Source organism: Coturnix japonica, chromosome 10 (assembly GCF_001577835.2).
Source record: "Coturnix japonica isolate 7356 chromosome 10, Coturnix japonica 2.1, whole genome shotgun sequence".
NCBI lineage: Eukaryota > Metazoa > Chordata > Aves > Galliformes > Phasianidae > Coturnix > Coturnix japonica.
This window is the reverse complement of record NC_029525.1, coordinates 551,791-565,009: the sequence shown is the minus strand read 5'-3', so window position 1 is coordinate 565,009 and position 13,219 is coordinate 551,791. Positions and strand designations below refer to the sequence as shown.

Genomic DNA, 13,219 nt, shown 5'->3' with positions numbered 1-13,219 from the left:
AGGAAGCAAGGGCTGTTTGCATCCTGCGGCAGTGTAGGGCTTCCAGGCAGCTCCTCTCTGAGTGGAGAACTGGGGGGCTGCTCTGAGGTAGGGAGGAGCTGCTGGGCCGAGACCTGCTGGTGGCTTTCTCCATCCTTCCCTTGCTCTGCTCAGTGCTGAGGGCTCCCTGTAAGTGAGACAGGGGGACACTGTGCCATCAGGGCAGCCCTGGTAGAGGGAAATTGTGTGTGCTGGGGTACTCCTGTCCCTCAGTGCCTGCTGCTTTTTCCCCCGCAGATAAGTGAGAAGACAGCTCAGGAGAGGGACCGCAGCGGCTGCGGGGTGGTAGGGGGCAGTGGGAGCTGCAGCAGCATTGGAGGAGCTGGCAGTGGGGAGAGGAGTGCGGAGCGACCCCGGACCTCGCCATCTCAGCGCCTGCTCTCCACACACCACCACCACCACCACCTCGGGTACTCGCTGCTGCCGGCGCAGTACAATCTGCCCTATGCAACAGGTGAGAGACCTGCGGGCCCCAGGGAGTGCTGGGCAGCGCGAACCCCACTCTCGGCCTGGCTGCTGACGTCCCCTTTCCCTGCAGGTCTGTCCTCCACGGCCATCGTGGCCAGCCAGCAGGGCTCCGCGCCCTCTCTCTACCCGCCACCCCGCAGGTGAGGATGGTAACGCTGCCGTGGGGCACTGGGCTCAGCCCCTGGGCGCAGGCTGACCGCTTGGTTCTGGCAGGACGTGACGCCGGGAGCAGGCTGCACAGCAGGCATGTGACAGGCTCACATGGGGACGCGCCAGAGATTCCTGTAGACATCAGTTGAATGGTGTTGATTGTTCTGCTGGACGTTCTGCCGCCATCTGAGGCCAACTCTGTTCTCTTCCCCCCGTCGGACACAAACTGAGCCCCACAGCCCTTTGGTGAGCAGCGAGCCAGCACCTGCGGAAGTATTTATTCTCCTGGGCTCCGGCACTCAGGATGGGAGCGGATCGCCCACCTGGTGCATATGAAGAGGAAACGGAAGCACTGAGGTCCCTGGATGAATTTGTGGCCTCACCATGGGGTTGAGCAGCACGGGGCATGGGGCGGAGGGGCTGATGCTGCCTCCCACCCCCGTGGGGCTGTGGCCGGGCCGAGCCCTGCCCTACAGCAGTCTCAGGGAGCTGTGCGAGGTGAGCAGCGGGGCGGCCACAGCCGTGGGGTCAGGCGGCCTCGGTGCCTCCGTCGGCCACAGCTCCCCCCTGCGCCTCTCACGGCCCCTCATCCCGGGCTGGGCAGCAGGACCCCAACCACCCGCCCTGCTGCCGGGGTCTCTCCCCAGTGCCTTGTGGCGGCCCGGCCCCACGGCTTCCCCCTGGGCTCCAAGCTGCGCCCCTGGGGGTGCTGCTCCCCTTGCACCCTCCCTTCTCCCATCAGCTTCCCTGGGCCACGTGCAGGGGCTCAGCAAGGAACAAGCACACTTAGGCTCTGCCCAGAGGCACGAGGCTGCTGCTGCCGCTCCCTGCGCCCGAGGACAGGGGCTTTCTGGTCCTCTGCCTGCTGCCCCCGGCCAGTGCTACCTCGGCCCCACTGTATCCCCCCGGGCCGGGGCCGCAGTGCCGTCTCCGCTGTGCGTGCGCGGGGCACCCCCGGCCCCAGGGCCACTGTACCGGGATGCTCTGTACATACTGTAAAAAGCAATTGTTTGAAAGCTGTTGTTTTTGGGTTTTGTTTTCTTCCCTCCCCCTGCTCCCCCACCTTTCCCAGCCTGAGGGATGCCTGGCAGCACGGCACTCCCTGACGCCTCCTAGGCTGGCTCGTCGCTCTTCTAGTGGTTGCCCCACGAGGCAGCAGGGCTGGGGCGCTGCGGGATCACCCCATGGCCAGGGCCGCCCCAGTAGGGTCAGTGACCGCAGGCGGAGCAGAGTGGGGCTGAGCCGTTGGTGTTGATAGCTCTCGTTTCCATTGGAGTTGCTGTGTTGGGTTTCATTTTCAGTCTTCCTGATTCTGCCCTTCTGTAAAGTGTACATTATTACCAAGTTCCTTGTTTTTTATATATATATATATAAATATATATATATACAAACTGTACTCTTCTCGCCTTTGTACATTTGGGCAAGGAGAGAGAATAAATCTTTTTAAGAGACAATCACAAACCTGTGAGGGTGGCTTCTTCTTCCCATCCCCGCTCCCCTGCACTGTGGGGATGGGGGTGGGGGATCCCTGGGCAGCCCCTGGTGCCCAACACGGGGCAGTGACCCGGCCCTCTGCCATTTAAAGCCCTGGAAATGCACTTAGAGGGATAACTGATTAGAGACTCTCCAGGAAGGTCAGCTGCTAAAAGGCAACAGGTATAATTGAGCCTTTAATGGGCAGCCGTTATGTAAAGGGATGGGTGTGTTACTGAGCCTGGCCTGCAGGGAGGGAGCATGGCTGTTCCCCCACCCAGCAGGGTGAAGCCATCACTGAGGGACTTGCAAAGGGATGGCAGCCCCCCATGTCGTGCCCCTTGATCACATCTGTCCTGCTTCCATTGCACTGGAAGGGAAGGAGGGCAAAGAGACACTAAAACAGAGATGATCTATTCACACCAGCTCGTATCCCAGCCCCACCTCTACCCCCTTAGAAAACACCGAGCACAATGACAGAACGGCTCAGCTTCTGCCCTTATGGAATCCTTCACAGCACAGTGAGAGGGCACACAACCCTCACGGACATTTCCACATGCAGAATCCGGGCCAGAGGCTGCCAGCAACGTGCCCATGGGCACAGTGCATCCCTACACCTTGCACACAGCCTGGCACGCAGCAGGGCAGCTCAGTGATGAGAGCAGAGGTGTGATGGAGAGGAAAGCACTTCACCCTGGGCACCGCTGCTCCCCAGGCAGCACTTGGGCAGGACAGGTGTGAGCACAGCCCACCACCATCACTACCTGCAAAAGGGATGCAGCCCTTGGATGGTGCTCCTAGCACTCCTCAGGCCTGCAGGAACCGCTGCAGAGCAAGGCAGGCTCTGCTCTTGCAAATAAGCAGCCTCAGATTGGTGAAGTTCATCTGAATGCCCCTTTTATTGAACGCGGTGACAGTGCAGTGGTAAAAATGAACAGAGTAAGACTGCTTAAACAAAAGCTGGAAGAGGAAAGAAAGCCAGGTGGTTTGTCTTTAAAAAGGAAAACTAAACAAACAGTTAAAACAGCCCCACAGCAGAGATGCAGAGGGGTTTTAATGTAGTGTTAAAGGTTAACTCACGCCTCTAACCCCCAAACATGCCTCACTTTTAGGAGTCTGAGTGAAAACCAAGAGGTGGTCGGTCAGATGAGCACACACCACACATCAGGTGATGGGGACAGACCAACACTGATGGGGAGAAGTCGAGTTGATGATGCTGCACCTACTGCTGTGCTCCCCATGCGGCCCTGCACGAGGTGCCTCTGGGCAGCACAGCACACAGCCGCGTGGCAGGAGCTCCTATGCCAGTTGATAAACATCTTCCATTTACTAGTTGTTGATTACATGTGTGTATATATAGTTCTCTAGGCAACACATTTCAATGAGATAGTCAACTCTGAGGATACACAGGCCAATCTAACAATGAGAAATGCAGTTTCAGTCCATCAGAAGCTTGTTTTCCCTTTCCTCAAGAAAGGAGATGTAACCCTCTCTCTCTCTCCCCTCAAAAGCATTTTCAGGTCACGCTCGGGTCCCCAGTGCTGCTATTCTTCATCAGAGGAAGAGTTCTGATCCAGCGGGTACACCATGAACATCACGTCCGGCCGCGATGGGACAGAGGGGTGACCAGGCCTCACGATCTCAAAGCCCAAGAAACTGAAGGTCTTCAGGAGCGGTGCTACAAAGAGAAGGAGATGCGTTACCACCAGGAGCCATCCCCTGCACCCGCCTTGCCCTGGGAGCTGCAAACACCCTTCCTAAGCACAGTGGGGATCTGCAGTCATCCTGCAGCACGCTGATGCTTTTCAATCTGTATTTATTTGGGGGCTGCAGCTCTGCTCAGGACAGCCATCCCCAGACAGTCCACGGTACCCTCTGGCCATCAGCCTCCAGGCACAGCCAGGTTTAACAGCAACACCCCGTGTCTTGTTAATTTAAAAACAAGAACCCAGCATCAGGTGTCTCCTCCACTACAGAGGTGACCCACGCAGCCACTGCTGGCAAAATGCAAGAGCTCTTCAGTTGAAAATTATTCTTGGCATCCTAACATGGCTCCTAACATCTTCCTGGGCTCAGCGTGGCTTAGCTGTAATGCGTGCTCTGCTTTGGGGAGCACAGCGCAGCTTGTGATGCAGCAGAGTAAAATTAGAATTAAGGCTTGAATTACTCCTGCCACAGCTGTCTGCTTGGTTACGAGCCCGTGTGTAGTGAGATGTGAAGTGACACATCCAGAGCCCCGGACCTCATCACAAATCTCCTCCAACTCCCATGCTCTAATCGCTCACCCAACACATCTATCTTTAGATCCTAAAGCAGCCCCCTTAAGCCATAAGCATCTCCCATCAAGGCAGGATTACCTGCAGGCCTAGGAAGGGCAAAAGGGCTGGGAGATCTTTAAAAAGCAGAAGGGCATCAGGGCAACGAGCTACCAAGGTTCATGTCCTGACTATTAACCTCTTCAAAGCACGGAGGCTGGTGTCAAATACCTTCATTCCTCTCCCAAGAAGAAGGCTTAACTTTCTGGGCAAGGAAATACTTCCAAAAGAAAAAGAAAGAGCAGCACACGCAGGGACTCCAGCAGGAGGAAGCATCCCCTGAACTCCAGGACATGCCATGTTTCTGCATGGGTTCAGCACTGCTTTACATCTAAGGAGAACATTTCATAGCAAGGCCGAGCTCTCACCTCTATCTTCTCTGCTTTTTCTGAAGCAAATAAAGACATAGTTGACTTTCATTTTTTCCTCAGCAAATTCCAGCAGTGCTGATAACCTGCCAAGGAGCAAGAAGACAAAAGAACATCAGCGATAGGAAGTCCTGTCCTGAGGAAGCCACTGAGCACCATCCGTGGTTTGGATGCTGTCAGGCACAAGGATGACTTGTTTACAGATGTCTCTCCCAGCGAACAATGGGTGCTGAAACAATGGATTTCCTGCCTTCGTGTCCCAGTCCCCAGCACCCACCCACATGCAGCCCCAGCAGCGCTGCACCAAAGCCTTGGGAGGTGGGGAGCTGAGCATGGCAGCTGTGTGCGTCCATTCCCTCTGCTGGCAGAACACACGACCCGTAATGCATAGAGCTGTTTCCTGAACACATCATCAAGCTGGCACAGCCGAGGAGCTGCACGGCAGAACCCCGCTTCCTTCCTCTCCCCAATTATTTGCCCTCTGCTGGGGGGCGCGGAGCAGCACTGAGCCCCAGAGCATCCTGCTGCCATTTGTGAATTTGCTCGAATGGAGATCTAATTAAACATCAGTCAGCGAGACCGGAGCATGCTGAGGGAGATTAAATTTGCAAGGATTTTGTTAATATGGTAATGAACTACTTTAATTATAGCCTCTACTCTGCTGTTTTACCTAGCTAAAAATACGCCTGTGGAACCATGCCTGAAGCCGTGATGAGTGGGGAGGGTGAAGGCCCCCAAGAACCAGGGGGGCTGACCGCAGGAATCACACAGACATTCACCCAGACTCACAGCCCAGGCTGCGGCAGCAGGAACAGCACAAGCTGAGGGTGTCCCATGGGGGTTCTGCTATAATACGCTGGTCTCATTTGCTGATGAAGCCCATCTTGAAGTTCAGAAGGACTTTGGAGGGCTCTGCACAGGGATCCACCAAAGCCACATCTACATCCCCCAGCAGAGAGCTCCGGTGATGTGCTTGGCAGGGAGCAGCTGCTCTGGAAGCTGCACTTAGACAAACTTCCCGGAGCAGAGCTGTCTGGACACAACACAGCCCTGTTCTGCCAGCAAAGAAAAATCAGAGGCTCTGGCAGAGAGTGCTGCGTGGCAGCAGCCCAACAGCAGAACCACCTACTGATGAGAAGGAGCACAGCAATATAATGGAGTTTTTCCCCCCCCAGAAGAGAGGAAAATACTTGCCAAGTGAAGCTCGCTAATTGGCCAGCGGAATAAAACACTGCACTAAGTAGGCAAGGAATCGCTCTACTCATTTCTTATTCCTTGCTTATTTTTCATTAGCGCAGGGTATCCAAAAACAGTAACCCATCCTGAATGGCCACCAAGGGGAAGGAAATATCCTCCTGCTGGTCTCCCATATACACATCTCCAAAGACAAGGTTAAGGTTGCACTATAGGTGTAAAACCAGGGAACAGAGCTGCTGTATGTACAGCTCACCTCCCCACACACATAAGCAAAACACCACAGAATCAGCTCTGGGACCCCAAACGTACCCTTCTTTGCTTCCATCAGCTAATAACCCGTCAGGGATTTCCACAAAGAGGCTCTGATTTGAAAGCACTGCATCCCAGGAGGAGGTCTTCACCTCTGTGACTCTGTACTGGAAGTGGACAACGTGAGGCTTCCCTTCGTGCACTGGGACATCTTGACTAACAGTGATCTTCTCATCCTGCACACGGGAGGGAGGAGAGCTCATGAAATGCACTGTAGGGTACAGACACACCATGATGAGCGTTCAGGCCTTGGAGCAGTGCTCTAAATGCATGTCCGTGTGAGCACGGTTCTGCATAGTCACTCAAACCTGGGCAGCAAGGGGACATTCCAATGTTGGAGGGTGACTCATAAGTGATCCCTGAAACCTGAACCAACATGTTAGAACAGCATCTGCCGCTGCAGTCTGACCACTTTTGTCACCCTGCTCCCCAGCACAGTCTCTTTGTTTAAGGGATGACCACAAATTGCTTCCCCAGATCCTGCTGCCAGCTGGTACAGCAGTGGATTAAGGGAGGAAAAGACAGCACAGAGAGAATCCCAAACCAGACAGAAGCTACATGGATTGAAGATCATGGCAAGGTCTTTTCCAGAGACCACAGATATATGCATACCCCATAACACAGCTCTAAGCAGGATGCCAAGCATGCAGCCTGCCTCAAATTCAGCTGAGCAGTTCCTAGAAAACAATTCTGTGGTTAAGTGCCATTCCTTCTGACAGTTCTTGTATGCAGCAGGCTGGCCCAATAATAACTTCCACATTTAGCTGCAAAAAGCCCCAGTGAAACGACCGAAGAAATTCATTACATCTCAGAGTAACACTGTCAACTGCAGCTGAATTGTTGTATCATGGCAACAGAGCCTTATGAGCTCCGAGATGCAGGAAGAGCACCTCAGCCTCTTATATTTAATTAATATCTTCCACCCATGCAGCTCTGACCATAATGCCCATACTCGAGGTCAGGGGATGTTTCCTCAATGGTGCAAGTGCTGCAGAAGAAGTGGCTGAGCAAGAAGAGAGTTTCCAGGCTCTTCCACCTTATTTCCCACTGTTTTAACCCCATCACCACACATCTAAGCAGCCAAACCCCACTGGTTTCACTGCTGTGCCAAGAAAGAAGCTGCTGAGCATGTTAATGCCGGTGACATTGGCTGTGCATGTAAATCAGGAACTGCCACTGGTCAGCAGAGCAGAGGAAGCTGCTGTTTGTTTCAAGTGCACAAAGCTGCGTGCTGAAAAACAAGTTTACACTTGGTCAGAATAAATATCCTGCAGGAAATAAACTTAATGGCTGAGCATGAAACACGTCTGTGGGTTCTGCGACGGTTTTAAGCCAAGTGCACCAAGAAGCCGACCTACCAAGGTTATGCACATCTCCCAGCAGGGACTTCACAGGAGCCTTCTGCAGTTTTTCCTGTGCACAAAAAGCCTCTTCATTTTGGAAGAGATCTCTCAAGTATGAAAAGCTTGCAGATGCTTTTCTCATACTTTACAAAAACAAGAAGAGAAGGAAATTGAGAATAGCAGGGGAGGGGGGTGGCACATGCACTGCTTTGTGTGGGAAGCTCTGCAAAGCCTGCAGCAGCAAGGAAGGGCTCCCAGAGCCCCACAGCCCTTCCGCAAACAGAAGTCAGGCACTTTCAAAGCCTCCTCCAAGCTATGAACCTAGCAAGGTTTCCCATTCACATGGATTAACAGAACTAGTTCCCCTGGTTCTGTGGGAGCTGCATTTATACAGCCCGTCTCAGGAGAGTGGTATTTTATTCCTGTGTATCAGAATAGTGACATCCTGAGGATAGAAGCTGTTCCTGGGAAGCAGTAGCCCACAGTTCTTATGAACACGCTCGAAGCAAAATCCTGTTTGTGCAACAAGCATCTAGTTTTTGCTCACTGCAAAATGCCCCACCACTCTGCCTGCTATCCCCAGCTGCCTGCTCTGCAACCCCAGGCTCCTTTTCAGCTGCTCAGAGCTGCAAGGACCAGCTCCCACTTGGCTACAATTCACCAAGTGCAAGATTTTCCATCCCAGTTGCACTCCTCAAGCATCCCAAGCAGGAATGGGAGGAAATCCTGGGTGCTGGCAGGACAGGGAGGAAGGACATTAGGTCTTTTTGTGTTAAGTCTCTGAATGCAATAACACCAACAGCTATATAGTGAGCCATGCTGCTTAATTTATAATGCTGCTGCGTACAAGCGCTGTGCTGCAGACTCAGGAAGGAGAAAGGCTCATTCAGAAAGGTCATCCCTTCAGCTAGAACAGCTGATACAGCTGGAAAAAGGGCTTAAGCTTTTGGGTCCAGACGCCTTTCCATGTCACACTGCAGCACCACTGACTTGAGCATGCAGCAGAGAGGAGCAGGCTCCCAGTGACCCACATCTGAAGTGGGACTTTAAATTGCTCTAAACAGTTTAAAAACACAACCTCATCCACTCTGGGATGTGCTCTGTTAAGGAAAGGGCCGGTTCTCAAAGATTCTGGTAGCAAACTGGGTTTGGCCAGTGTATGGGAAATTGGTAATCACAGCCTTAAGCTCTGATTAATCAGCTGAGGCAAGTGTTGGGTCAGCTGTGGGAGCACAGGTGAGAGTAATTCAGCTGGTGGAGCTTGACTCCACCTCCTCTAGACCTCATTTAAGGGCTGACCACCACTAAGGCAGCATCTCTTGGAGATTGCCTCAGCATTTCCCAGTGAAGGCATCCATATTGGTGAGTCTTTCCTTATAAATAACCTTTTGAATATCTGTTACCATCTTTGTATCGTTCCACCTTACAGCCAGCAGAACAGTGAGCATTCTCTAGTGAATTTCCAGCTGAGACTGTGTAGCTGTGACCTGAAAGGACCTGCATCATTTCATCATATGAAGTCTGCTTGCCTCCCACAGGGTAATTAAAATCAAGACTAACACCTATGACAACACTGCTGTCTGAGCTGCTGAATTTGCAAGCATAGCATAAATGTAAGCAACTTCATCCAACAGCACTTTACAGCTTGGTCTGTGGAAAACAGCCCTCATCCCAGAAGATGAGAGATGCATGCCACTGTAATGTAACAGAGAAGATGCACAAGCATTGGTTATTCCACCAGAGTCAGATGGAAGCCAAAAAGATCCCTTACAATGCAAGCCACAGAATGAGAAAGACACAGCAGCCCTAAGCAACTCTGCAAAAACACTGTGATCCTCCTGTCCCCACATACAGGAACACTGAGGCCTGGACAGTGTTACCTTCTGGAGCAGGGCACAAGAAGGAGCTTACCAACCCTTCTCCCTCTGCATTTCACCTTTCTGCTTCCCATTTCCTCTCTCTGCACAATGTTTGAGAAGTTGCTTCACGTGCTGCTAACGCTGGCTCTGCAGGCAGCAGCTGAAACAACCCCTAAGAATGGGGCTTGCCAGCTATTGACTGCACACCTCTGATAAAAGTTTATTAAGAAACCAGTAATACTTAAGCAAGACAGAGCTGCTGGCAGGGTTGCTGGAAAAAAATAAACTGTTTCCCCCAAAACTGTTTATCTCAAAATTATTTGTGTTTATTCCCAGGAGGAAGCAAGCAGAGCTGTAATGCAGAATATGGGTCATTATTTGTATATCAGATGTTGCTCACCTTATAAATCAGAGCTGAAAGAGAAGGATCCCTGCTACCCCCTCGCCCACCGGGGATCTTCGACAGTGGGTGAGGGGCATCAGGAGCACCACAGAGGCCCTGGAACAATGTGCCTGCAGCACTGCAGCTGGGGACAGTTACTCAAAGGTAAAATACTACTGCAAGAGAAAAAGAGAACAGCAGTTAGTAGGGATCAGGTTTTCAATGCTCCAGCTCCCAACCCCAAGGCACTCGTGCTCCTGCTCCCCCGTGCCACAGGAGGGGCACCCATGGACCTTCCACACCTGCAGGTCTGCACTGAGCCACTTTGCTGCCCACACACTGTGGAGCTTTGCTGAAGGGCTTTGATAGCCACGAACCCTGAGAGAGTGCTGAGCAACCCCTTGCTAATAAGGGACAGCTGGAAGGCTGCCAGGAGCAGATGGCTGAAACGCATGACAAGATGAGCACACATTTTCTATAGACAAATATCTACAAATAGATCAACTGGGCTCAGAAGGAGGAGGTTTAAAGTTTCACGTTTTCGAAGCAGGGAGAGTGAAAGGGCTGGTACTTCAGACACCTCCAACATAGTGTACAACACCCCATCACACAAGTGTCCCTCAGCCCGATTCTATCTGCCATTACACCTCACAGACTTCATCCTGAAATTGGTTTTGATGAGCTTAACACAAGTGGAAGAAGTTCTTCTTGCAGTCTCAAAGTTTGCTTGCAACTCCTGCTTGTGGTCCTTCAGGATCACTTGATGCACAGGCTTTACCACCTAGTCTAGCTTTCAGCACATTCATAAAAGCAAGTTATTCTGCTTCTGGAGCATTATATCCTTTATCAGCAGCATAAAAAGCCCTTTGCCAAGTCACAGGGCAGCAGCAGCATTCCTGTAATCAAGCCTGCAAAGACAGCAGCCCTTGCCCAGCACCACCATGATGGAGCATGCCAGCACAGAGCTGTATGAACACCACCCCATCACAGCTTCCCAAAAAACAGAGCAAGGCTGCAAGGACAGGCTCCATTCAAGCATCCCCAGCTGGCTGCCTGTGCTGGAGCTTCTCAGGTGAGCTGTTACTTCACACTCCATCCCTGCTCCATGAGCTCAGCACCCAGGGAGTGCTGTGCCACAGCACCTGGATGGCTTGAGCAGTGTGCAGGGAACAAAGCGCACACCAGCAGGTTGGAAACAACCAAAACACTTGGGGGTGCCAAAAATAACTAGCCGGTGTCGTAACTGCATTCACAAAAGTCCTGGCTATCTACCCCATACCAAAACAATCTCATTGCAGAAAACAGAAGTGTTCTTCCTCCGTGTATTTCCTCCTTCAGCTCTGTTAGATGGTATTCTACTGCAGTATTCCCATGTGGCTGTGGCCTACAGCAGATGCTGCTTGCAGGACAGGCTGCTGAACCCACCAGAAGAGCCATGAGGTTTCGCATTGAAGATGTCTGAGGACAGAATCTCTCACACACACGCCTGGTTGCGCTCTGTGTTAATACAGTCCCTCAGCACAGCGTGACTGTGGCCATCAATGGACCAGTGTGTATTCAGTAGTAGTAGATGTGGAGAGGCATGACAAAGCACTTTGCTGTGCCATTCCCCACCCCCAGAAAGCTGCTGGCAGCTTTGTTTTTCCCTTCCCTCCTCCCTCACCCCCCAGTTAACAATGTACTATTGATAGCTCTCTCCAACTTGTGGCCAATGCATCGAGAATCTGGATAATGAACTGCAGTTGTGGGGGGAAAAAAAATAAGAGAGAGGCAGCGGCTTTCATGCAAAACGGCTCCAGCCACTTCCCAGTTCTGCTTCCTCTGGCACATGCAGGATCCCCTTATTCCAGGGCTGAGCCTCCGGGCCTGGCCTCACTCAACCTGCACAGCAGCCCTAACAGCGGCACCAAGGAAAGGACCTTCTTCCCAACGCAGCCATCCCACGAAGAACTTCACATCGCAGCCTGACAAAGCCTCTTCCACTGACATAACCGATGTAGAACACAAACAGGCACAGCGCTGCCATCCGCTGCAGCCTCTTCTTGCTGTTGGAGCCGCTGGAGCAGGAGGCGCTGAGCCCTCCCGGCTGCTCTCGCTGGACGATGCACGGAGCTCCGCGCTCACGCCGTGGCTGAGGCCGGAGCGCGGCAGCCGCTGTGTGTCCCATCGCAGCAGCCCCGCTCAGCTGGCAGCCGCAGCCCGCCGGCACCTCCAGGCCCCGCAGCGCAGGGTCGGGCCGCTTGGTTCTGTTGCACTGAAGAGCGGTACCGGGTGTCGTCCCCGCACATCCCCGCTAACAGCGCGGGGCCTCCCGCACCGCCAGCCCCGTGCCGACCTCCCGGGGCCCAGGGAGCACGGAGAGCCCCGCTGAGAGCACGGAGAGCCCCGTTAACCAAGGACAGCCGAGCGCCGGGCCCTGCAGCGGGGGCCGCCCGGCCAACGCCTCCCGCCCACCTCAGCCGAGGGAAGGCCGCAGCCCGCGGGGCCCACCCCGCCGGAGCTCCTCGGGCCCGACACCCTCCTGCGGCAGCCCACAGCTCCTCGAGGAGCGCGCGGGGGCCCGGCGGGGCCGCGCACCTGTCCTGGGTGTTTATCATCCTCGGCTCCCTCCGGCTGCGCTCTCCCAGCTCCGCTCCGCTCCGCACCTCCTCCCTCCTCCGCCGCCGCGCTCCGACTGACCGCGCCGCGCCGCGCCCCCCTCCCCCGAGCGCTTGGCCCCGCCCCCTCACGTGGCCACGCCCCTTCTTGCCCACGCCCCGTCCGTGCGCGCAGTGCACGCCGGGAACATACACCGACCCAAACAAAGGCGGCGCGGCCCTGTTGCGCATGCGCGCTGCACTCCTGCTCTTAGCGCTGCGCATGGCGGGTCTGGGCCGCGGGGACACGGGGCGGGATGAGCTCCGGGATGAGCTCCGGGATGAGCTCCGGGGGTGGGATCAGCTCTGTGGGTCTGACCCACAGCCCCCCTTGTACGTGATAATGGTGCTTTAGAGGCGGTCAGGGGACCTACTGACTCGTAGCACAGATCAGCAGGAGCCAGAAGGACATACGGACCCATAACTCAGGTGTATGGAAACCAGGACATGAAGACCCATAGTTAGATGAGTAGGAGCCAGAAGGCCCTGCAGGCTCCTAACGCGGATAAGTAGGAGCCAAAAAGACCTACAAACCTGTAACCTAGATATATAGAAACCAGGATCTACAGACCCATAGTTAGATGAGTAGGAGCCAGGAGGACAAACAGGCTCCTAACATGGATAAGTAGGAGCCAAAAAGACCTACAACCCCATCACCTAGATATATAGCAACCGGATAG

The 13,219-nt window shown here is 53.8% G+C and overlaps 2 protein-coding genes across 4 annotated transcripts in view; one reads left to right on the top strand and one right to left on the bottom strand.

Annotated features, from left to right (window-relative positions):
* ZNF609 (zinc finger protein 609) overlaps positions 1-2,118 on the top strand; it is a 35,646-nt gene extending 33,528 nt beyond the window's left edge. For 2 of the 3 annotated variants that reach the window (XM_032446956.1, XM_015872315.2), the window contains exons 8-10: positions 277-493; positions 578-647; positions 721-2,118. In XM_032446956.1, the coding sequence (XP_032302847.1) occupies positions 277-493; positions 578-647; positions 721-727 (294 nt within the window). In that variant the 3' untranslated portion in view covers positions 728-2,118. Of the gene's footprint in view, positions 1-276; positions 494-577 lie in introns of all 3 variants that reach the window. The other variant, XM_015872316.2, reaches the window with a different exon arrangement.
* An 887-nt stretch (positions 2,119-3,005) lies between these two features.
* Positions 3,006-12,564, bottom strand: OAZ2 (ornithine decarboxylase antizyme 2). Its single transcript, XM_015872341.2, is given in 6 exon segments — positions 3,006-3,808; positions 4,814-4,899; positions 6,320-6,495; positions 9,922-10,002; positions 10,004-10,079; positions 12,481-12,564. Coding segments are annotated over 6 exon segments (573 nt in total). The 5' UTR covers positions 12,501-12,564; the 3' UTR covers positions 3,006-3,674.
* Positions 12,565-13,219: the final 655 nt, after the last annotated feature.